Source organism: Protopterus annectens, chromosome 4.part0 (genome assembly GCF_019279795.1).
Source record: "Protopterus annectens isolate FY-2018-M chromosome 4.part0, PAN1.0, whole genome shotgun sequence".
Classification (NCBI taxonomy): Eukaryota; Metazoa; Chordata; order Ceratodontiformes; family Protopteridae; genus Protopterus; species Protopterus annectens.
The window spans coordinates 829,659,399-829,684,152 of NC_056733.1; the positions used below are offsets into that span (position 1 = coordinate 829,659,399).

The 24,754-nt window shown below is 40.3% G+C and overlaps 1 protein-coding gene across 1 annotated transcript in view; it reads right to left on the minus strand.

Annotated features, from left to right (window-relative positions):
• LOC122800348 (protein HIRA) overlaps positions 1–24,754 on the minus strand; it is a 1,504,941-nt gene that overhangs the window by 101,328 nt on the left and 1,378,859 nt on the right. Inside the window, exon 21 of the mRNA XM_044069797.1 lies at positions 9,260–9,382. Within this exon, the coding sequence (XP_043925732.1) occupies positions 9,260–9,382 (123 nt within the window). The remainder of the gene's footprint in view (positions 1–9,259; positions 9,383–24,754) is intronic.

The window sequence follows — 24,754 nt, forward strand, 5'->3', positions numbered from 1 at the left end:
TAAACTCATTCATTTAATGGTACCAAAAAGAGTGCAATGTCTTCAACACCTAAAATACTGTTTGACAGCACACAGATGAATGGAGGATTCTTTAAAACACAGGCAACAGCCCTCCAGAACACAAGCAGCAGCTGCCGGTACAAATCCTGACGTTAAATACAAAACCTGTACTACAAAAAAGTAGAGATTACTGAACACAAGAGGGAAATGAGCTGTTTACTGACAATGAAATACTCCCTTTTATGTAACTTAAATGAGGCAAAATGGACAGTGTGCCCTGAAGTTTAAGACATTCTCTTCAACAGATGTATGCATTTTGATTAATGGGATCAAAAACAAGCAATAGGTCAAGACTCCAAGGAAAAAAGGAAGGGTGTTACGAATACTGGTGCGAAACAATATCTTTTTCACATTAAATTTAAATATACAAATGTTCTACATTTTTCCACTCATTTTTCTTTACTGTAAGAAGACAGAAACTTGCTTCTCACCATCAAACCTTGGTGCTCTAAACAGAGCAACAAAAAAAGGATGCCGGCGAACTACTACAAGGAAAGGTGGGAGAAATGAGGGAGAACAAAAATGGATGGTTCTAAAAAAATGGAATAAGGCTGTCTAGAAAATTCCCTCCTAGCTCTAGTAAAGAAAACACACCGTGACATATGCATTAAGGCCAGGATGGGGGAATTTGCCTTATATAAAACAGATAAGGACTCAAAAAAAGTGTAGAAGTAAGGTACTAAATAGTGTTAACATGATCACACTTAGTATCTTGCTACAACCAGATTACTCACCTTCACTCCTTAAAATCAAGGTGACACAGAAGGATCTCAGCTATGCCCATGACTACCTCTGACAAAAAGCAGCGTGTGCCTGATGTCCTTAAATTCCAAATAAAGAGCTGCACCAAGAATACTCCCTCCTCAAAGCATTTTTTCCCACAAAATATTGATTCGGAGATTAAATGGAAGGAAGTCCATTCAGAATGAGCCAATGTAGGGAGTCCACAGTCTAGTCAGGGAAAGAGACAAAGATAACCCAGTATATGTACTGGCAGTCCATACGTACTGAACAGGACAGTCAAGGGAAACTGCTACTTTGCTTGAGAAAATGTAACTCCACAAAGGATACATGTAAAATCAAACATAAACAAGCAAGCTTTACTCATAGGAACAAGTACCTCAACACAAGATAATGGAAGATGTGGCCTGCCTCAGTGCTGGGATGTACAGACTACTAAACTATTCAGGAGTAGATACGGAGGGATTCCAAATGTCTTGAACATAAAAGCTACTTGCATTTTGGCATGGACACAAGAGATGCAAAAAAAAACAAACTCTAACCAGGCCTACCTGTCCCCCTTGGCAAGCCCAGAATTCTTAACCTCTATAAGATTCCCCTACTAAAACTACATGTGAAGGAAGTCAAAGGAAGACATTCAGCCTGCTGAAACCAAGCTTAGTACACCAGACTCAGAATGGGGGACAGATTCTTTACAGGAGTTCCTGACAGAAAGATGATGAGTAAAACCAAACTAAACCATGAACCCTGTTTTGCACTTTAACTCTGCTTGATAAGTATTAAATGTGAATGATCCTTACAATGACAAAGCAACCAACTCCTTTCTTGAGCAGCATAAACATGTGTCATCTTTTATTTACATCTTCACAGCAAAGTACAGCTGTAACAAGGAGCCAAACAAGAAAAGCTGATGGAGGTCCAGGGAGCACACAAGTCCAGTATAAACCACACAGCTAGTAGCAACCACCAAAGATTTATTGACCAAAAACAGTAGTCAAGCGCTTTCGTCTTACATCAGGACTTCATCAGAATGGCAATAATCACATAAACCACACAATATAAAGGAACATCCTGTAGTCATGTGGTTAAAATGGACCAATACAAATAATACTTGAAAATATAATGGCAGTTTTAAACTGTGTGTATAAGGGAAAAAACAATGCCAAACATGTTACAACAGTGTATATACAACAAATTATAAAGATGGCTGATGAATTACCCCTCCATACTTTTCAATTTTAGGATTGGGGTAATGGAACAGCAGTCATTAAGCCCAAGGGGAGTAAGGGCATCACACATCAAAATCCAGATTAATTCCTTTCTGCTGAGGTGGTGTTCTGTGCTAAAACCCCTTGCATCCCATTCCATATAGTCCATCACTACAAACTTGAAGTGGTGGTCAGGAAAAGCTGAACTATGCCTATACAAGGCATCGGTGCTCTTCCCTTTCTTCATGTCATTCAAGTGTTCATAAATTCTTTCTTTCAGCTTACGACTAGTCTTTCCAATGTAGAGTGCCTTACAACATTTACAAAGAGCTCCATATACCACCCCCTTGAATACACAATTGAAGTATTTTTTACCTTAAATTTCCTATTCCTGATGAAAAATGAGTCGCACAATAAAATATGCTTGTCCAAAGAAGCACAACCATCAACTGTCACTTTCGAATGTTCACTAATAGTCACCTTTTCTGTTAACATTTATGATGTAGTGGACACAGTGTGTAATTTTTGCCAGTTGTGATGAGTATCAGTGAAGGCAAAGAGTTGTTTGGGGTCAAGCCAAATGTTGTGTTCAGAAAGGGTAAGTCTTTTAAGAACCTTTTAGAAATGAAATGTGACGCGAATTGTTCAAGTAGACCTAAGGGCATGTACAAATGCAATCATTGCAATTATTGCCAGAATATTATATTGTAAAACTCATTTTTCATCAGGAATAGAATATTTAAGATAAAAAAAAAATACTTCAGTTGTGTATCCATGGGGGTGGTATATGGAGCTCTTTATCAATGTTGTAAGGCATTCTACATTGGAAAGACTATTTTTTTTGTAAAGTACAGCTGTGTAAATAAACTTACCATAGCAGTAGAGGTTTGAATCATCACTGCTACAGTAGCCTAAGCTGAATGGGCTACATTCTGCATAGGATATAAAAGCCCTCCAGCTTCCAAAGCTTCAGGTCTCCTTCCACATACCCAAAGAGTTACTGAGCTTGAGATGAACTAAATAAAAGACTGCTTTGGGCACCAAGCCTTTCATAGCTTTAATACCAATTAAGAAAAAGGGAGGCTAAGCCTTTACAGGAGATTGCTAGGAAAAGCAAAAATCCACGTCCAAACCCTGACATAAAAACATACACCAAAACACAAGGGGGATGAAGGGAGGGCACGACTACTGCAGCGATGATCATCCAAACATCTCCTGTTATGGTAAGTTTACTTATACAACTGCACTGTGTTTTTCATACTGATCACTGCTGCAGTATCCTAGGCTATATGCATAGATTACCAAAGCTTAGAATAAGTGGGAAATGGAAGGGGAAGGGTCTAGGAGCCCCAGGAGAAAGGTCCTTGAAAAGTATGCTCTAGAACAAGTTGCTACCCTTTCCAAAAACCAAAGATGAAGCCAAGGCCATGTCAGTGTGTGCCTTGACCCTGCCTGGAATATTATTTTTGTTGTGGGAATAACAAATGGTAATAGCCTGACACAACCATATGGAAGTAGTCTACTTTGACAAGGGTTGTCCTTTCTTTCCTTCACAAGAAATGAACAAGTGATCAGGAGTTGTGAAAGATTTTGTTCCGTCAAGATAGTACCTGACTTGTCTGTGAATATCCAAGGCTCAGGAAAAAACACAGGGAGATGGTTGGTTTGGCTTAAAGTAAACTTGGATACCACTTTAGGCATAAAAGGAGGATTAGTTCTCACAGAAATACTGTCTTTGTGGAAAATGAGACAGGGTTGACCCACCATAAAATCTTGCAACTCAGATACTCTTCTTGCAGAGGTCAGAGCAATCAGTAAAATTGTTTTTCATGTTAAAACTCCCAAGTCAGCCTGATGGGCTGGATCACATGGAATAGGTGTTAGCTTCTCTAACAGAAAACTAAGACACCAAGGAAGAGCCAATGGTTTTCTTGGAGCTTCTTATGTAGCAACCCTTTTAAAAACATTTTCACATGCAAATGAACTGAAGGAGAGGGGATCCATAGGTAAACATGCTGAAATGGCTGACAAGCCAGTCTTGGTAGAGGAGTAAGACAGGGCATAGGATGGTAACTCGCATATTGTAAAAACAAAGAAATAATAACCATGAATGGGTTCTAGCTATTGTGTTGGCACCAACTAAAAAGCTTTTCTCACTTGCTTTTATAGGATTGTCTAGTAGCAGGTTGAATGTCCAAAGTGAACAGGTGCCTAAAAGGTATTAAGACCCTATCATCCATGCAATCAATTGGAGTTGCTTGGGATTGGGATGTATCAAACACCCATGTTCTTCTGTGAAGAAGCTTGAGGTAATTGCCCCTGGCCATTTCCAAATGACAGCAGAACCACTGTTGCCTGGGCCCAAAGGGAGTCACCACACTGATACTGTGGGATTCTTTCCAAAGCTTCATAAGTACTCTGGAATCAGTGGAAAGGGTGGAAAAGCATACAGAAGTATTCTTGTCTAACAAAAAGAAAGGGAGACTCTTTGACAGGCCTTCCTGTATGGAGTCCTGGAGTAGAATTTTGCTGGTTCACTATTTAGAGATGAGGCAAAAAGGTGTACCTGAGGAGTTCCCCTCAGATTATGAAATCCTGGAAGACCCCTAATCTAGTTTCCATTTGTGAGGATCTACCTTTGTCCTGCTCAGCTTGTCTGTCACACAGTTTTACTCTGACAGAATTTAAGACACCTGAAGCATGAGACTCTGCTGTAAAGTTATACCCATGCTACCACGGCTAGTTTGCATAGGGGGTAAGATCTGGTTCCTCTTACTTGATTATCTACATCATTGTAATATTGTCTGTAAATAACTGAAGTCCAGAGGACCACAGATGATTTTAAGAGCGGAGTGCCTTTATAAGTGCTAGCAACACTCTTATGTTTATGTGCTTTGGTTAGTCCAATTTGTCGAAGAAACACTGTACTTTTATACCCATTGACAATGCTCCCCAAACAAAGTATGAGGCATCTGTTGTGACTACTTTGGAACAAGAGGGGAGAAGGGAGGACCTGGATACAGAGAAATCTGATGTCTCTATCATGTGATTTTTCGCAAATCCTGAATTTGAAAAGATAAAGGATGTTGGTGCAGGGCCCAAAGTGACTTCAGATACCATTTGTTCTTCACATGGAGTCTTACATGATGCTATGAGACCCCAGTAACCGCAGATATTCCCTTACAATGACAGAAGTCTCAGTGAAACACCCTTGGAATAGTTCTAGATATAGATCTAAATTTTCCTGTGGAAGAAAAGCTCTTTGTACTGAGGTGTTTAGCAGGAACCTTAGAAACACAATCCTGTGTGAGGGCATCAAAAAATACTTATTAAATGCTCTCTTGGATACTCGGTCTGTGCAAGAAATCCCTTAATCAAGTAAGATTCCTGACACTGAAAAAGACTCTGCAAAGATAAGCCAGTTGTCTAAATATGGAAAAAAATATGGATACCCTGTAATTTGCAATGGGCTATGAGAGGAGCAAGACACTATGTGAACACTCTTGGAGCAGTGGATAGCCCAAAGGATAACACAGAAAACTGATAATGTGATCCTGACAGACAAAACATTAAGAAACAAGCACAATCTGGATGAAAAGGAATCTTGTTATATGCATCTTTTAAATCTAAGGTTACTAAAAAAACTCAAATGAGGAAGAAGGGGTAAACAGGTTGTGAAGTGAAAGCATTGAGAACTTGGGCACTAACACAAACTGATTTAGGAAAGAAATATCCAGAACTGGTCTCCAGGGATTTACATTCATAAATAAAACCCTTTTCACAAATGGGAAGGAGGAACTACTTCTATTACCCTCTTAAATGCCTTTGTTGTAGGACAAGAGGGGATGGAAGGGATTTGTCTGTCAGATGAAGACAAATCCCCTGAAAAGGAAGATTTTACACCCACTTCCATCTATATCCTAGATAGATCAGCTTCAGAACTCGTTTGCCTGAAATAATCTGTTGCCAGAGACAGAAACGGAGACCCAGACTTTCTGGAAGAGATAAAGAACTGCCAGTTTTGTTTTTTTTTGCGGGGGGGGGTGCAATTCAAGGACCATTAAATAGCAGTTTGCCTTATTTGACTGTGCCTTGTTCTGGGGGTTCCGGCTTTCTTTTTTTGTTTTTTAAACATTTGCATACCAGCATTCTGCTGAGACTGTTAATTTTGCTTCTTGCCAAAATGGAACAAGGGAGCAGAAAATCCCTTGAAACATTTAGACAAGAATAGGCTAAAAACTCATAGATTCTCTGCATCAGCATATCTCTCTCATCACATCTTTTGATAACGTCTGCAGCAGAGGGTATAAAAACTAAATCTCTATCCAAGAGAGATCTCACAATGTCACTTTTACGTTATCTGGGAGGTTCTACGAATGCAGCTAGGCAAATGTCCGCAACACAGTACCAGTGGAACTTCCAAGATGCTTAATATCAGCTTAATTTCAGATCTCCAAGTGTGAAAACAGAAACTCAGAAAAGAGAGACAGTGAACTTGTCTTTTTAGTTACATTTCAGTAACTGGCTAATAAGTGCACTGCCTGGATACCTGCAAAAAAGAAATTCCGAGAACCTGAAAGAGTATCAATCATAAACGGTGAGGAGAAAACACTAGCTGGGAAGAATTTTGCAGCAGTTCAGCAAGAAAACAGTGCAAGCTCCAGCTCTGGTACAAGACATGACTTCCAGTAAAAGAGAAAAATAATGTACTCAGAGCTGATTAAGATAAACAGAACACTGAAGTACTATATCAACTCAAACAACAAAAGGCTGGAAAATGGAAGAAGCCTTAAACACATATTCAGATGAGGTGATAAAACTATAAAAATCCGAGCCTGAAGTGAAGAAAAAACTGGCTTAGTAGGAGACTGCTCAAGGAGAGAGGTTTCAAAAAATAATAAAATTAGATGGCAAAGCAAGCAAGGAAAACCTGAGAAGCTGGAAGAACAGACCGTATTAACTTTATGAAAGCACAAATAAGCAACTGGACTGGTACTCCACAGCAAGTGTTGTTAATTTAAAGGGCACACTGTGTGTATGCTCCAAACCTGGCCATGAGAAATCAACCTAGACCTTTAATAGTAAAGATGCAATCCTACCAGCAGAAAGAGTTGATTCTGACAAAACTGTGGCAGAAGGACAAAGTACTAAAATTGGGAGACAAAAGAAAAATTACTACTCGCTGTACTCCAGGCAAAAACAAAGTAAATATATTCTAGTAATCGGGAAATACTGAGAAGCAGGCATGAGATTCAAACTGCTGTATCCAGCTATTTTAGAATATTCTTTCCCGGAGAGTCAAAATTATTACTTTTTTTATGCAGAACATGCTAAGGAGGAAACACAAAAGTTTATCCAACAAAAAGTGAGCTATCAAACAGGAGATTCTGCTTCTTGCTCTTCTGGTAGTAAAGCCCATACAGACTGTGGCAGTGAAACCTTTTCAAATGTTTCAAAGGAAAATGCTTGAGAGACAAAAAAAAAGTACAAGAGCTGAACAGAAGAACCGGGAGTACACTGGAAATGAAGCAGAGACTGGATTTGGGAGATGGAGATCAACAGAAAGAAAAGCAGCGACTCAGAAACTGACAAATATATGTGGAATTACAAAGCAATACTTATATTTTGAAACAAGACACAACAAGAAAACCTGGAAATATTGGACTTCTTTGACTTTGTTAAACTTGTAGGAGACAAACTTTTACAGTTATTTCTGAGTGTAATAGGAATACTAAAGTAATCCTGTTTTTTTCCTTCTTTCTTTTTCCTTGTTTAAGAAATGTTGGCAATGCAATGTAAAAAAAAACTCTGATCAAAACAGCATTATACAAGAAACACTGATGTGCTTGCTCTTTATTCTTGCATAAGGGAATGACTAGATTAAGGCCCTTGGCCTGATCTAGTTACAAGTTTTAAGGGGAAGCAAATAAAAAAAACAATGATATAGTAAAATATTTCCTTTAGGCAATAAATGAGTGCTTCTACTACCAGCAGCTGTCTATTTGGTTCTCATGTCTCTATGGAGACAATCTGATAAGGGGCAATAAAAACAAAACACTTATTTCTTTCAATGGTGATGAGATAATGTTTTCTGAAAGCATTCAAGTGTTTTTCTAATCTGGGAGAGGAATAAAGATATGACAAAAACATGCAGCACTTAGTGGAACTAGAAGCAGAAGCTATGCCATATGTTTTAGAATGGATAAACTTCCTTGTAGGTTAAACCAAATCTGTGTGGCTGTTAGTCTGGACCAGTTGTTCCAATTAGGAGGGTTAAATTTCAATATCTGAAGATATACAAATACAAATTCTGATGCACCCTGGCTTTAACATCAGGTGGGTGGTCTAAGAAGCTAAGGCATTTTAAAAGGACACAAGACACAATACTAGTGACAGTTATCTACTGGCACAAAAAATGGCTCATTCTTCCAAAGAAAATTATTTTGCTGTCCCTAATTGCTCCACTACTGGTGGTTTCCTTACAGAGAAATTTGAGTGCCCTATTAAACTAGAGGCTCCTTTTTAGATGTATTTTTACCATCTGATGTTCTGGCAGTTCTATGTGGTGGTCCTGTGGGAAGAATAGTAGTTTTCATTGTGCAGCTCTGACACGCTGATTTACTTATCACCTCTGTTATCAGCTGTCAGCTCCCAGCTCACTCAGATTTATCCATCAGCTCACTCAGATTATCCATGTGATAAAAATGGGTCTGTAACACTGGAATTTGTAGGTTTTGTCAAAGTATTAGTGGCTCTCTCACCACCACAGCAAGCCACAGTTAATAATGACAGAGTACTTCCAAAATGAGAAGTACTCGCTTAATTCATTCATTAGCTGACAGTGTTGGAGACAAAATGGTTATGCCATCTGGTGAAAATATCTTTCCTGAAAACAACTAGTGTGGAATGTTACTGACCGAGGGTCACTTCACTGACTACTTAGCTTAGTCATGTTAACAACTGCTCTGTTGTGTTAAAGTCAGATACTGCACAACAGGTGTAGACTACAATTCAAATAAGACAGACAGTTAAAACTAACAAAACAGTGAGGCACACAGTAACTTATCATGATGATTAAGGCCTTCATACTTTATGGTTTTGCAATTCAAAAATCACTGGCGTTACTGTTTTCAGCAGTTCAGATAAAATACTCATCAGATATTCCAAAACTGTTCTCATTCAATATTTGGCTGCATCTTTTTCACACATCAAAATCAAGTCAGCATACTGATACTGAGTTTGTGACTCACTTTGGTGTACGACCCTGGACAATGGCTAGTGGGCCTGAGCACATCATTGCCTCCTGGGAAGAGACACAGTTCCGGTAATCAGCACACTGCATCAGTGGATCATGCTTGTCAGATATTAAATTCCTGAAAAAGGACATAAGAAATATGTCACGGGCAATAAAGAACCATTTATCAAATAAAAGCATGTCTTATGTACAAATAAATGACTACAAGCCAAAATGGCACTCAAAAGCTATTAATGTAGCACTTGTTTTGTACAGGATTTTTGTATGTTTTTGGACCCACTATCCATATCACCAGTTTTCCTTTTCTTTCTTTTATACTGTGCAGCAAAAACTGACTGACTAGTTCTGGAGCCATCACAACACATTTGTAGTAAGGGAGTACAGTACTGTTCTACACCCCCACCAATTTATTATCCATAACTTCAAGGTAGTTTTAAGCAAGAGCAGTCCATCTGCCTTGATCCTTCCCATTTCTGATTTACTGTGTTTCATTTACAGAATTGTTTATGTTAGCATCATGGCAATTGCCTCATGCCCATGCACCGGAAAATGTGAGCAGACCAGACAAACCCCCAGAGATGTCCATTGGGCACCTGGAATGCTAATCAAACCAGAGTCATTGGTATCACAGATGAAAGTCCTCCCTCAGGGCTAGCTGTCTGGCCATATTAGTCTAAAATCAAGACTTCCTGAAACAAAACAAAACACTCTTCTATGCAAACAACTAGGTAAACATAATATTTTACATATTTGCTGGATTTATTAGTACAAAAAATAAATATGAAACATTTAAGAGAGAAAGAATATCCATGTAATTAAATAAATTCAAACTTTTTACTGCATTACACCATTTTAACAAACTATGCATTGCATGACTGATTGCATTCTTTTAAATCCATATATATGGTTGATTACTAGACCCATTCCATTTCTCAATTAAAACAAAATAGCACCTCTTTCAAGATGGCTGCACATTGAGTAACAGCTTAATTCCAAGCTCATCCTAGTGTAAAAACAGAAACTCAACAAAGAAGGCCAGTGGACCTTTGTGTTTCTGTGTAAATTTCAGTAACTGGCTAGTAAGTGCACTGCCTGGATGTCAGGAAAAAAGACATACAGAGAACCTGAAGGAAAATTATCTACAAAACGTGAGGAAAAACACAGACAGGGAAAAGTACTGCAGCTGTTCAGCAAAAAGTAGTGCAAGCTTCAGACATGACTTCCAGTAACCTAGAAGAAAGTACTCTCACTCCACATTCGTAAGCACCCTGGAATCTATTAGGGTCCAACCCAACACCCTCATACTAGGTGGCTTCAACTACCCCTCCATCAACTGGGAAAACTATTCATGCACCAACACACTGGCCCAATGCTTCCTGGAATACATCAATTCCAATGCCTTGGACCAGCTCATTCTTACCCCCACTAGAGGAAGCAACATTCTTGAACTGGTTATTACTAACATGGGTGACCATTGCTCTACTCCAACAGTCAATTCCTCCCTGGTTAAATCCGACCACAAACTAATTACCATGGAAATCCACATCTCACCACACCCCCCTGCAATAGTAACCACCATGAAAAACGTCTCCAAAGCTGACTTTGAGAGCCTAAAAACAGAGATGGCTAACTTCACAGCACCCATGCCAATGGAAAATAGATGCAGTACTGCCGAATCATACACTGATGCACTGTATGAACACACAAATAAATGATTGGAACTAGCCATACCCAACAGAACCAAGATGCTTTCCTCCAAAAAAAAAAAAGAAAGCCAATCTGGTGTTCCCCTGCCATTATACTAACCCAACAGATATTGCCAAAATACTGGCTGACAGATTCAGTGCCAACTTTACCCCCCCCCCCCCCCCACCAAAGGACCAATCACAATTCCGGAAGAATGCCAGGCACCCAGCATTACTGCAGTACAAATTGAAACTGCACTGTCCAAGGCCAAGAATACAGCTTCCATGGGGCCCGATAATATCCCTGGCTGTGTTCTACCAATGTGAACTGGCACCACATCTGTGTGCCCTTTTCACTCACAGCATCACTTCAGGCTGTGTCCCTACTGAATGGTGCATTGTTACAGTCGTCCCTCTCCATAAAGGGGGAGCGACTACAGACCCTGGGAATTATCGTCCCATTAGCCTGATGAGTCTGATATGAAAGGCTATGGACTGCATCATCATGGACCTAATTAACAAGGATATAGGTAATCTCCAAACTCTGGACCCCACTCAATTTGTTTTGTGAAAGGTAGATCATGCCTGCTCAACCTGGCTAACTTCTTTGAGTCAGTCATCAGAGCTGTGGATGAGGGTAAGGTAGTTCATACAGCCTACCTTGATTTGGCCAAGGCCTCTGATACCATCCCTCACTCAGGAATTATTGATAAACTCAGCAATCGAGGCATCAACCCCTATATTGGGTAGATAGAACTCTCAGTGTTAAAGTAGCAGACACCAAGTCAGACTGCAGACCAGTCACAAGTGGAGTCTCACAGGGATCAGTCCTGGAGTCCAGGCCAACATTGAGGGACTCTGGAGATGACTGCAAGCTCAGAGCCATTATTAACTCCCCAAGTGATGCAGATATCCTACAGAAAGGCCTCACTGAGACCAATGACTGGTGCCGAAACCATGGCCTTAAGCTACACATCGATGGAAGCCCACTGAAGGCATTGTAAGAAATCTGGGGACACAGGTTGACAGCAACCTGTCCTTCGACCACTATATTGCCACTGTGGTCAGAAAGTCCTTCTATGTGGCACATCTCATTACTAAGGGTTTTGCATCCAGGAAGAAAGAGGTCATCATCTCTGCCACTCTTCCCTCATTAGAGCAATCAAGTATAATGCCCCATTTGGCATGTACCTCACTAAACACTTGCAACAGCTGGAAAGGCCAGAAAAGTACCTCACAAAGAGGATCCTCGGCCTTAAACACATGCCCTACATGGACAGACTCAAAAAAACTACAGCTTTTCTCTGTCTCATATCGTCTATTAAGAGGCAATCTCTGCTTGACTTACAAAGCCATGTCTGACCCAGCCCTGTTAGAAATGTTACACCTAAAGAAATCCCAGTCCCACTGCACCACATGCTCCAGGGACCTCAACCTCATTAACACAATCAACAGAACATGCTGGAGGGACAGGTAGACTTACCATACATGTCAAGCAGAGCACCTCAGTGGCCATCTTCAAGAGAAATCTTGATGAGTGGATGTCACTCCAGTGGCTCTACTCAGTACAGGCACTGGGAACTAATGTTGGGTGGCACCATGCCAGGGCAATTCTATGGGCTAGGTTTGTAAAGGCTCCAGGGCTATTAGCCTAGTGCACACCTATGAACACATGCACACAGACCTGGTTAAGATAAACGAAAAACAGATGAAGTATATCAACACAAACAACAAAAGGTTGGAAAAATGGAAGAAGCTTTACACAGATATTCAGATGAAGTGACAAAACAGCAAAAAATCAGGATGAACTGAAGAAAAGGCTGGCTGAATATGAGATTGCTCAGAAGAGGTTTTCAAAAAATAATAGCATTAGGAGAGAGCATGTAGGGAAAACCTGCGATTTTCAGCTATATCAGAGAAACTGGAAGAAACACACTGCATTCACTTTATGAAAGCACAAATAAGCAAATAGACTGGTATTCCACAGCAGGAGTTGTTAGCTGAAAGGGCACATTATGTATATGCTCCTAACCTGGCTAAGAGAAAGCAACCTAGACTTTTAATAGTAAAGATGCAATCCTGCCAGCAGGAGGAGTTGATTTTGACAAAACTGTGGCAGGACAAAGTACTAAAAGTGGAAGACAGCAGAAGTTGGATGTGAAATGGGGAAGAAAGATGCAATTGGGATGACATTTTCTGGGAGTGTAATGAGTTGGCTGACTTTAAAGATTTCCTGCAGACTACTCTGTCTGAGATACTGGGTGAAGAAGTCGGTGTAACTAGGGAAATTATTTTTCTGCGCTATGATACAGAATCAGAAAGTACAGTTGTGTACACCTACCATAAATGTAGATGTTCGAGTGTCTTCACTGTTGCAGTCATAACTGTAGGGTGCTCCTGCCGGCAGGCAGCCCAGAATCCCAAAGTCTGGGTCCGTCGGCTGCTAGTACCCTGACGTCAGTACGCTTTGGTACATAGCCCTCAGCCGACGCCATCTTCTCCAGCCTTTCTTGCCTAGATGTCAGAAGTCTCCAATAAAACAAAAATGAATCCAACAAGGAAACACAAATACACCACAAAAAAGGAAAAGGGAGAAAAAGAGGGGATAGGAGGAACATCTACATTTATGGTAGGTGTACACAACTGTACTATGTTCTTCGTGTTTCACTGTTGCAGTCATAACTGTAGGGTGGAATCCCAAAGCAGTGTAAAAAGGGGAGGAGGCTTTAGATAGAAGAAGGGGAGGCAAGAATACCCTGTAAGACAGCAGAGGCAAAGCCTGCCCTGGTCTTGAAAACAGGGGGAGATTGTAGTGCTTGGAAAAAGTATGCACAGAACTCCAAGTGGCAGCTTCCAAGATATCCTTGGTAGGGACTCCTTTAAGGAAAGCTGTAGAAGTGGCAGCTGCTCTAGTAGAATGACTTCTAATGGTACCTGGAAACTGTTTCCCATGATGAGTGTAACAAAATCTGATTCCATAAGCAATCCATTTGGAAATAGTTTGTTTAGAAATAGGTTTTCCAAGAGAACTGGAGGCAAAAGAAACAAACAATTGATTAGACTTTCTGAACTCTTTAGTCTTGTCCAGGTAAAATCGCAACTGTCTGTGCACATCTAATGAATGCAAAATCCTTTCCCCTTTATTTTGAGGATTTGGAAAGAAAGTAGGAAGGTGAATTGTCTGATTTAAAGCCACTAAATCACCTTAGGCATGAAAGTAGGATTGGTCCTCAAGGATACTCTGTCCTGATGGAAAATAAGGTATGGTTCCCACAGCCATGAGAGCTTGCAACTCTGAGACCCTTCTGGCAGAGGTCAATGCTAATAAAAGAACAGTCTTCCAAGATAAAAACTTAATATCTGAAGATGCAGCAGGCTCAAAGGAGGCAAAGTAAGTTTTTCTAAAACATAATTAAGATCCCAGGCAGGGACAGGAGGGGTCCTGGGAATTTTAGCCCCTCTCAAGAATTGCTTCACCAAAGGATGAGAAAAACAGGAGGATCAGAACTGAAATAGAAATAGCAGAAGCATGAATCTTAATGGAAGAAAAGGAAAGTCCTTTAGATAAAAGTTCCGAAAGGTAAAGCAAAATAGAAGAGATCAGGTACCAGAGGATCCGAGCCTCGGTCCTGCATCCAAATACAAAACCTCTTCCATTTAGAGGCATAGGATTTCCTAGTGCTAGGCCGTCTAGCTTCCAAAAGAACATCCAAAACTTGTTTGGGAAGACTAGAGGAAATCAAATTCCTTTGAAGAGCCAAGCTGCCAGGCAAAGGGTCTTGATGTTGGAATGTAGTAACTGACCCTGATGCTGGGACAAAAGCGAAGGGTTCAGAGGGAGAATCCAAGGAGGCCCCAAGAACAGGTGCTTTAAAGTTGGATACCAAAACTGTCGAGGCCAATTTGGAGCAATCAAGATGAGGAACTTGGGCTTGTCCTGTTTTATCTTCAGTAATACCGAGGTAGTAGAGGAAGAGGAGGGAAGGCATATGCTGAAAGGCTTCTCCAGCTGAAGGACAGGGCATCCACTCTCCAAGCTGTTTTGTGGAAGGACCTGGTGCGAGGCAGCTGATGATTGAGATGGGATGCAAACAGATCTATCTGGGGACATCCCCAAACTGCAGTAATCCTGTTGAATAAGTTGGTGTCTAGCATCCATTCGTGAGGATCTGAAATGTTTCTGCTCAGGCTGTCTGCTAAGAGATTCTGTTTCCCTGGTATGAATTGAGCCTGGAGATGTAGTTTCAAATTTAGAGCTGTGTCCCATAAAACCATAGCTAGTCTGCAAAAATGAGAACCCCTGCTTGTTGATGTACCACATGACCGTGGTGTTGTCTGTAGAGGCCCTGGTTGCAAAAGGTTCTTAAAGGCTAGAAGGGCATTTTGAACTGCCAACATTTCCTTCAGATTGATGTGCCAGTGAAGATGGTCCTTTGTCCAGGTTCCCTGCTGACAATTGTCTAGAAAGTGTGCTCCCCAAGCATAATCCGAGGCGTCCGTGGTTAGGATTTGAGTAGGTTGAGGAAGACGAAAAGGCTTTCCTTCGTTTAAAGTGCATACCCTGGACCACCAGAGGAACTCCTCTGAAGGCAGGGGATCAGAGGAATCAGAATATCCAGATCGTGGTAATGCTGTGACCATACACTTTTCAGATACCATTGAAGCTTTCTCATATGAAGCCTTGCGTTTGGAATCAACAGAATGCAGGAAGCCATGTAGCCCAGAGCCTGCAGGAATTTCCTTGCAGTGAGCTGAGATAGAGTTGCTAAGGTGCTGAAAGTAGAAGCCAGCTGAGTTTGTTTTTCTGGAGTGAGGAAGGCCCTTTGTAAGGTTGTATTTAAGAGGGCTCCCAAGAATACCATTTGTTGAGAAGGGATCAAATCGACTTTTGTGTTCACTGAGAATCCCAGTAGGAGGAGAAGACGAACAAAGTCCAGATGTTGAAGCAGAAGATCTTTGCTGTCTGCCTGAATAAGGCAGTCGTCCAAATAGGGGTAAATCTGGATCCCCTGAAGTCTGCAGTAAGCCACTACTGGTGCCAGGCACTTGGTAAAGACTCTGGGCGCAATAGATAAACCAAAGGGCAGTACAGAGAATTGAAAGTGCCTCGAACCTGCCTTGAACCTGAGGAATTTCCTGCGTTCCTGCCTGATGGGAATATGTAAATAGGCTTCCTTTAAGTCCAATGTCACCATCCAGGCGTCCTGAGAGAGCATTGGAATTAGTTGCTGCAGAGTAAGCATCTTGAATTTTGGAATTTCCAAAAGGTGTTTAACACAGAAAGGTCCAGAATAGGTCTCCATGAGTTTTGTTTTCTGGGAACCAGAAACAGTCTTGAATAAAAACCTTTTCCCATCTCCGAGAGTGGAACAGGCTCTATGGCTCTCATGGCCAGAAGAGCATCCACTTGAGTTAAGGCCTCTGACCATTGATGTTTTGGCAGATCTGGCCAACCGTGAGCCCTTGGCAAAGTGTGAAAGTGGAATTTGTAACCTTTTAAAATCACGTCCAATACCCATCTGTCCTGGGTAATATGAGTCCAATTTCTGTAAAAAAAGAGACAGTTTTCCTCCGAGAGGGGCATCCAGGCGAAGGGGTCCTGTAGCCCTACCGAAAGAGTCATTGAGTTTGCTTTCCTTGAGATTGGGATCTGTCTTCTCCCCTTCTAGGTGAAGAAGCAGTCCATTGTCTAGATCTGTAAGAGGCCTGACCTTGACCACGACCTCTGGAGCGCCTATATCTTCCCCTTTGAGGCCTGTCAGAAGTGGGAAAGGACCAATTTTTAGAGGGCCAATTCCTGGAAAATCTAGGAGGCTGAACTTGCAAGAAATCTTTTACAGTCTGCATAGACTTTGCCTTTTCTTCCATCTTTTTAATAACTTCCTCAGCCTTGGATCCAAAAAGAACATCATGTTGAACAGGGGCATCTAATAACTTAGCCTTAACCTGTTCAGGTAAACTTTGTTCGCCAGGCATGTCTCCTGATAACAGTACCAGAGGCGCAGCCCTGCAAGAAGCATCCAAAGCATCAAAACCACAATGTAAACTATGCTTGTTCACTTGTTCAGTAGCATGCAAGACATCCTGAAGTTCCTTATCCTCTGCACAAGCAGGAAGGGAAGCAAGCTTTTGCTTTAAAACAGACAAAAGAAATTGCTGATACTTAAACATATGAAACTGGCAATTTAAAGCCCTTACAGACAGGGTAGCAGAAGTATATACCTTTTCCCCACCTGTCTAAAAGAATCCTTCTCAAAGGGAATAGGATTTTTAGAAGTAGCAACCTTAGCAGCCTTAGAGCCCTGAGAAATAGTTTCAGGATCAGGGTTTTAAATAAAATAAATGAGAGTCAGGAACCCTATAAAATCTATCAGGCTTAGAAGGAGCAGGAGGCATGGAATCAGGATTCAAATTAGCCTCAGAAAAGGCATCATCTACAATGTCCGAAACAGGAGGGATAGCTAAAGGCCTATACTAAGGAAGAAGAAGAAATTCCCTAAGCCTCTTCTTGGAAGCAGAATACTCCTGTCCTTCCCAATGAAAATGTTCCTTCATCTCATGCAAGGTTTCCCAAAGAGAAATCCTCAGGCCGAGGTAAGAGTCCTCAGCATCCCAATCCTCATAAGGAGGAAAGGAATAGTCCTGATCTGAGGAAGAAACAGAAGATACAGAAGCCTGGTCAGAGGAATCCAGAGTAACATCCTGTCGAGGCCTTTTCTCAGGAGGGGGGTGAGAACCCCTAATCATTGTAAGCAAATCTTCAGCCATCTTTAATAATTGCTTTTGTGTCCTGGGAGTGGATTCAGAAGCAGCTTGAGCAGGAACTTTAGACTTAACAGGAGTCTTTGTCTTTGCCTTTGAAATAGTGATGTGAGTAGGCCTGAAAACCCCCTCAAAAAAGCGGTACACACACAGGGTTCCGGACCCATCTGAGGAACAGCGTCCGAAGGTCCTGCAGCAGTTAAAATAGTGGGCCTTGATGGCTCCCCCATCGGTTCAGAAGTGGCAGGCGACAGGGGCTGCAAAGCCTCACTGGCGACCGGACGCTGGCTCCAGCGTCCTGTTTGGACCTCGGAGGCCTGTCTTGTCTTTGCGCTTCTTTTGAATTCGGTAGTGTCGACATTCTATAATTGCGTCTGCCAAAATAATTTAAAGCCCAATCGCATACGGGCGCGCTTGAATAATGAGAGCTGAACCTGGCACAGAACCGACAACAATCAGGGCCTAAGCAAGGTAGACAGTAAGAGTGGAAATCTTTATGAGGTATTTGTTTCCCACACGCTATACAATTATTAACTTTCTGACATTGGAGGAACAAGAAAAAGATTCTTTGAGAGAAGTAAGAAGGACCGACAACAACAAAATACGCTGTTGAAAATCGCCAACCAGCGACTTGCGAGCTGCTTTCCACCGCGGCAAGAAAGACTGGAGAAGATGCGCTCGGGCTGAGGGCTGTACCAAAGCGCACTGGCGTCAGGGTACTACTTTGGGATTCTGGCCGACCTCGGGCTGCCTGCCGGCAGGAGCACCCTACAGTTATGACTGCAACAGTGAAACACGAAGAACATCTGCTTAGATATAGTAAGGCCTTGCTGAGTCTAATTATGGTGGCTACCAAAAAAACAATCATAAGAAAATGGAAATCCAAGTCTAAAACAACTGTACCGGAAGTAGTAAATATAGTAACAAGAGAAAAAACAACTGGAACTGGGATCTTTAAAAAGGGTAGAAGCAAATTACATAGGAAAAATGGGAATTGTGGGAACAATACATACAGGGGAGAAATGAGGTTTAAAAGAAGGCAGGACTTGAATGAGCTTTGTAATGTTTGACAATGATTGGGTAGATTGTAAGTAATGTATAATGTTTGCAACTAGGATTATGTTAATGTGGTTTGTGACGTAAAATGCTTGCAGCTGGGATTATGTCAATGTGGTTTGTTTTCATTTATATAAATGTATGACTATCTATACAAGTGATAATTTAACAAAGGTGTTTCTTAAAAAATAAAAACATACAAGTGAAACCAATTCTGTTGAGAATAAAATGGTTCATAATGTGATATTTGTGATAGTTATTTTTTTAAACTACAGACAAGTTTGTTTCAACCTTGCCTTTATCTGATTATGAAGCTAATGTTGCATGACTGTTTAAACTTACCATCAATGTTAACCTTTCACACCCATAGCTTGATCATAGAAAAAGCTACTTAAACATCTTTCCAGTGCTCCTCAGAGCTGCTAAAACTGTTAATTTATAGCTTAAAATAAACAATTTAAATGTAAATTACTTCTTCGGTCATTCAACTCTTCTTAGTAGGATCTGTGTAAAATGACATTTAAGCCCAGTTGGAAACAACACAATAATACAATAACAGTGTCTGGTCTTCTAAAAGATCAAAAGACTGAGTTCTATTCCCATACCAAATGCTTGGATTATTTCCCACTGATGACACTGCAGTGCAGTAATAAAGGGGTATGGAACTCAAGAGTGTGCTATTTTTTGAATGAGACATGAAACAGAGGTTCCCACATGTCTGAGTTGGTGATAGCTTGAGGGATGTAAAAGATCCAGTTGCATTTACCAAATGGTCTAACTAGGGAGATGATTTTTCTGAGCTATGTTTCTTTGTGAATTGCTTATCCAATTTAATAAATGCATCTTTCAATTTCTACATATACCTTTTCATTTTATGCAATACAAAACACAACAAAAATAACCTTCAAGTGCAGAGAAATAATTACATTCACATACATTTACCTTTAAACATATTTAACCTTCCAAATGTCATCCCCTATCCCTTGTTCCACAACCTTTTTATTTTCTCCACTATAAGTTCACAATCTTGCATTTTATTTTACAAGTCTTCTCATCTTTTCTAAATTATCTACACAGTACTTACTAATATCCCATCCACCACATATTTTTCTTTCTTCTACCATCATAAGCCTTATGACATAGCATATTCAAATCTATGATTCTAAAACATTCAAACGGACATTAGTTTTTAAACCTTTCCCATACTTACTTATCTCTGTCACATTACAGTACACCTGTTTAACCCTATCACACTCCAGTAATGCATATTCAAAAGATGCTTCCACCTGCATATTTTGTATAAACTTTTATTCATCTGTTTGAGCGGCACAGTAGTGCAGCGGTTAACGTTGTCGTCTCACAGCAAGACGTTCTCTGGTTCGATTCTCAGCTGGGGTGCCTTCTGTGCAGAGTCTGCATGTCCTCCCCATGTTCGCATGGGTTTCCTCCCACATTGCAAAGACATGCATCTGGTGTGTTTCTTTCTGGGCCTCTGCTGAAAATAGGCTTTGTCCTAGTCGGACTTTCCCAGTCAACAAATGTTAAATTGTATTTCATTTGTCCCGTGAGCAGCATTTTTTGCAACATTAACTTCATTAGAAAATCTGTCATTTCATAAACTTTTGGCAAGTCTAACTTCTATCCTTTATTGTCATTTTAGTACTCACACTTTACACCAGGGGCTTTATAGACTGTATTTTCTCTAGAGTTTCCTCATACCATGCTTTCCTACCTTTACCTACACACACACTATTCCAATTCTCCAACTTATTTTTTTTCACCATACTCCATCTACCTTATTTTCATTCACTCCTTCTTATATTCCCTCAGCTACAACAGTATCTAACCTCCTTAGTTTCACATACCAGTCTTATTCTCCCTCTGCTCTCTATCACACATCATCTTTCCTACTTTTCATCCTTGTTTGGTATCATATATAGTATTCAATATCAATAAATTAAAGCTCAATGTACAGTAAGATTCATTAAGCCTACCCTTGCATCTTCCTTATTTCCCCTGGTTTAATGGAACTTTAACACAATAATCCCCCAAACAATTTGCAATAATTATTTTTCTAGACAGCTTGGAAATGCATGCTTCCTCCTCCTGTGATTCCAATTTCCCTAACATAAACTCATGTTCAAATGCACTTTTTTTTTGCAAATGTCATTTGGAAAACATATTCTCTACTTACTTTGTCCTTCTACTACCTATGTTTTCCCAAAATTAATCCCAATTATACTTATTTCATGCTCTAAAAAAAAAACACATTCCTCTAATTTTTACATCATCCACAAATCCTTTACATTTAACTTTTTTTCAACACAAACCTGACATTGCATAATCCTCTCTAAGCTGTAACAATTTCCTTAGCGATCATAACCAAATCATCAGTATAAGCTATACATATACTAGACTTTTCACCTCATCACTGATTCTCCACTCTGCCACCTCAATTCTCTCCCCACATTTTAAACTGACCGCACTCACAGCTAATACAAATAAAACTCAACTCATGAAGCACCCTTGCCTCAATTCCCTCTTAGTACATCCCCTTTCACCAATCTATCCATTAACCATTACCTTACTCTATGTACTACTATATGTTGAATGCAGCAAGTTCACTATGCCCCATCAATACTCTTGAATAAATACCAATATAAATTATGTTCATTACTGTCAAATGCCTTTCCACATCATACTTGACTACCTTGCAATCATTCCCTTCTCTCATAACACAACTACCTTTTTATCATAATCAACATATTTTAATTGCCTTTCCTCCACCCGTACGCTCATTAAAAAGCACCTTCCACATTACTTTCCTAAATCTCTTCTGTAAATTTTTCATGAGCTTATAATCTACGTTACTTAAAGTTAAAGGCCTTCAGTTTCTTGTCACCCCACTTTTTTTTAAATAAACCTTATCATCATGTCTCACAATTCCTCCTCTCATATTCTTTGCTCAGACCAGGCTTTTATAACTTCTACTGCATAATTTTGATCATGAAATCATCTCCATTATTCTGCCTTGCAAAAAAAAAAAATCCTCTTTATCATACATTTTATTTTTGCCAGTTTTAATATACAGGTACCTTTCCTTCTCCGAGACTTCTTTCTCCTGTGAAGGTAAAACATCTTCAAAATCATATATGCTACTTACATACTCATCTTTTTTCTTCCTCCAAAAATCCTGTCCCATCTTCATATACTCCTTTTTATTTTTCTCCTTGTAAAGGCATCATAGATCTATGGTCCTTTCATAAAACTTCCATTTCTTCCTCAAACTCTGTGTTACCAACTTCCTCCACCACTCTAGAAATGCATCCATCAGCCATGCAGTCACGAGGGCTTTCTGTAATTTCTGGTCCTAACCCCTCCCCAGCAGCAAATGTATGTATGAACACATGCAAGGGTCTGCTATGCCTTTGTCTGTGAGTACACTTGCTCCCACACAGGCATGGCATAAAGACATGACTTAGCAGAGGCAGGTACACACTCTCTATACTCTGTACCTCTTCATTGGTGTTATGCATGCTCACACATACCCCAGGAATACTACCTCACTCAAGTGGTTCAGTAGAATCAAGCTCTCATTTCCACCTATTTACTGCATACTTTGCACCTTGTTTCCATCAGATGCTGGCACTGCAGAATCATGGATAATCTTCATCCTCCTAGATGGGTGAGTTGGTGTTGGCTGCTCATTCCCACCCTCCCTCATTGAGTCTTCCAATACCCAGTTTGCTAGACGATCCTGGGCCACAACTAGGGCTTTTCATCCATCTACACCATGGAGCTGACTCCATATCTGTCTGCATTAGAGAGACAATTTTGAAATAGAATAAATATGACTTAGCCTTTTTTTGTAAGTATAACAAACCTGCGTGCACTCATCGTAATGAATTGTAGCTCTCAACTGTCCAGACTTTCATCTTACATTTTTTGTCTGTTCCTCATAAAAGTTTGGTTCAGTGGACTTCATAACCATCAGGAAATTCATGAATGCAAAACCTTTCATTCTATCAACTTTTTAAGTTTGTAAGAACAATATGTAAAAATTGTCCCTATGTTTAGGCCTTTGCTGCCCGATCCCCCCCCCCCCCCCCACACACACACACACACACATTTTTTATGGCTTTGCCCAGATTTCTTGCTCTAGGAGGTTGAGAGGTATGTCATGGATGAAGATGTGATTGACTATTAGGACAACAGAAGACCAAACTAGCTAACATCTCTTTCTCCAGACTGTCGTTATGGTACAAAATGCAATACAATTCTCTACTACTTGTTCAATTTGAGTGGGTATTCCTGTTCAATACATTGTGCTTTTTGCTTTTAATTTGAACTTTACTATTCCTAGGTGTGATGCATCAATCGTTACAAAACACCTGCCTCAGCTGACAAGGAATTATTTCATCAGCTTTGAACATTAATATACTAGACACAATTTATTTCTTCACCGAATGAAAAATAAAGCTAGATTTCCTTCCTTATCGATAGCTCTAATTACTTCTTAATGACACCAAAGTTTTCCATTCACCTTTAATTTCTGCTCTGTTCTTCTCCTAGCACTTTCCCTGATGCACGTATCACTGGCACAGTATTAGGTGTGACATGCATGTGATAATCTCCTGACAAACGTCTTAAGCTATAAACAAATTAGCCTTGTCATGCAGCATATCACTGCTATGACCCTGCACAGTATTTGCAATGTCAATGTACATGTGAATGAGCAAAAGCACGCTTTTTTACACTACGAATTCCTTTGACAATTTACAATTTTTCACAAGCCAAAGGACACAAGATAGTAGACTTTATAATCTGAAAAAAGAATACTGCTTACTTTATTTTTAACATTTTATTTTCATATTCACAAGGCAGTACTTTAGACTTTAAAGCTCCACCCAGCTGCCAGAAAATTTTAATAATGTTTACACAAGGTCTCTGTTCAATACCCAAGAGACCCAATGCTTTAAGGGTATTTCCAGACAAAATATTAAAACTCTGCAATTTTGTCTAGTTTTTAACTGAACAGTTTCACAATGATCTTCAGTACTTCAACAGGCTTACGCTGCTAAGACAAGATGTGAAGGGCTCACTCTCTCTTTTTGTTTTACACTGAAAGAGAAACATGGAAATTAATGTACAGGTTTCAGTGCAATTGGGTTGGATGTTGATATAATGCTTAAGGTGTTTACCTCACATTTACAAGGCATACAGTGTTTGATTCTCGCCTTTGAAAGGGAAATTGGCTAGGCTTAAAATGGACGACAAAGGCAGCTAGCCTAGTACATACCTATGAACCTATGAATTCTGACTTCACTTTCAGGAGTAAAGGTGAGTCATAAGGGATAACAGACCTATGTGAAAACCAAACACGATTCTCTAAAAATAAGAACCTGAAGGTTCAATACTCACTGAGCAAAGGCAGTAACCACCCAGGAAAACTTTCTTCCAAGCGGCAAATTTTAGCCAGTTCAAGTGCAGGAGGGGTGAAGAGTAGGCCTATCTATCACAACATTCAGGTTCCAATGAGAACAGCTACTGAAAGGTGAGTGACGATGCTGTGTTCTCTTTGGGAACTATTTAACCACTCAGTGATGGGTCACATCTCTGTCATCCATTAAGTCACTATGTGCAGAGATGAATGAAATGCACGCGATTAAAGAACAGCTGCCACCAAAGTCATACAAGTATCTGAGATATGTCAGGATCACATACAAATACCCCATTCAGATGGCACAGGATACCTTTCTGGGCTAATGAAGAACCTCTTCAACTTCAAAGAATATTTCTGATGAGAAAAAGGCTTACTAGCTTCCACTACCTCTGAAGCTCTATATGGAATTTCCAGCTGGAGCAAGGTGCTTGATGTCTGGAGGTTGATGAAAATGAGAAACCGAGACATCTGGAGGATGAGGAAAATGAGAAACTGACGTCTGGAACATGAGGAGAATGAGAGGTAGAGGCAACATGAAGGAGGA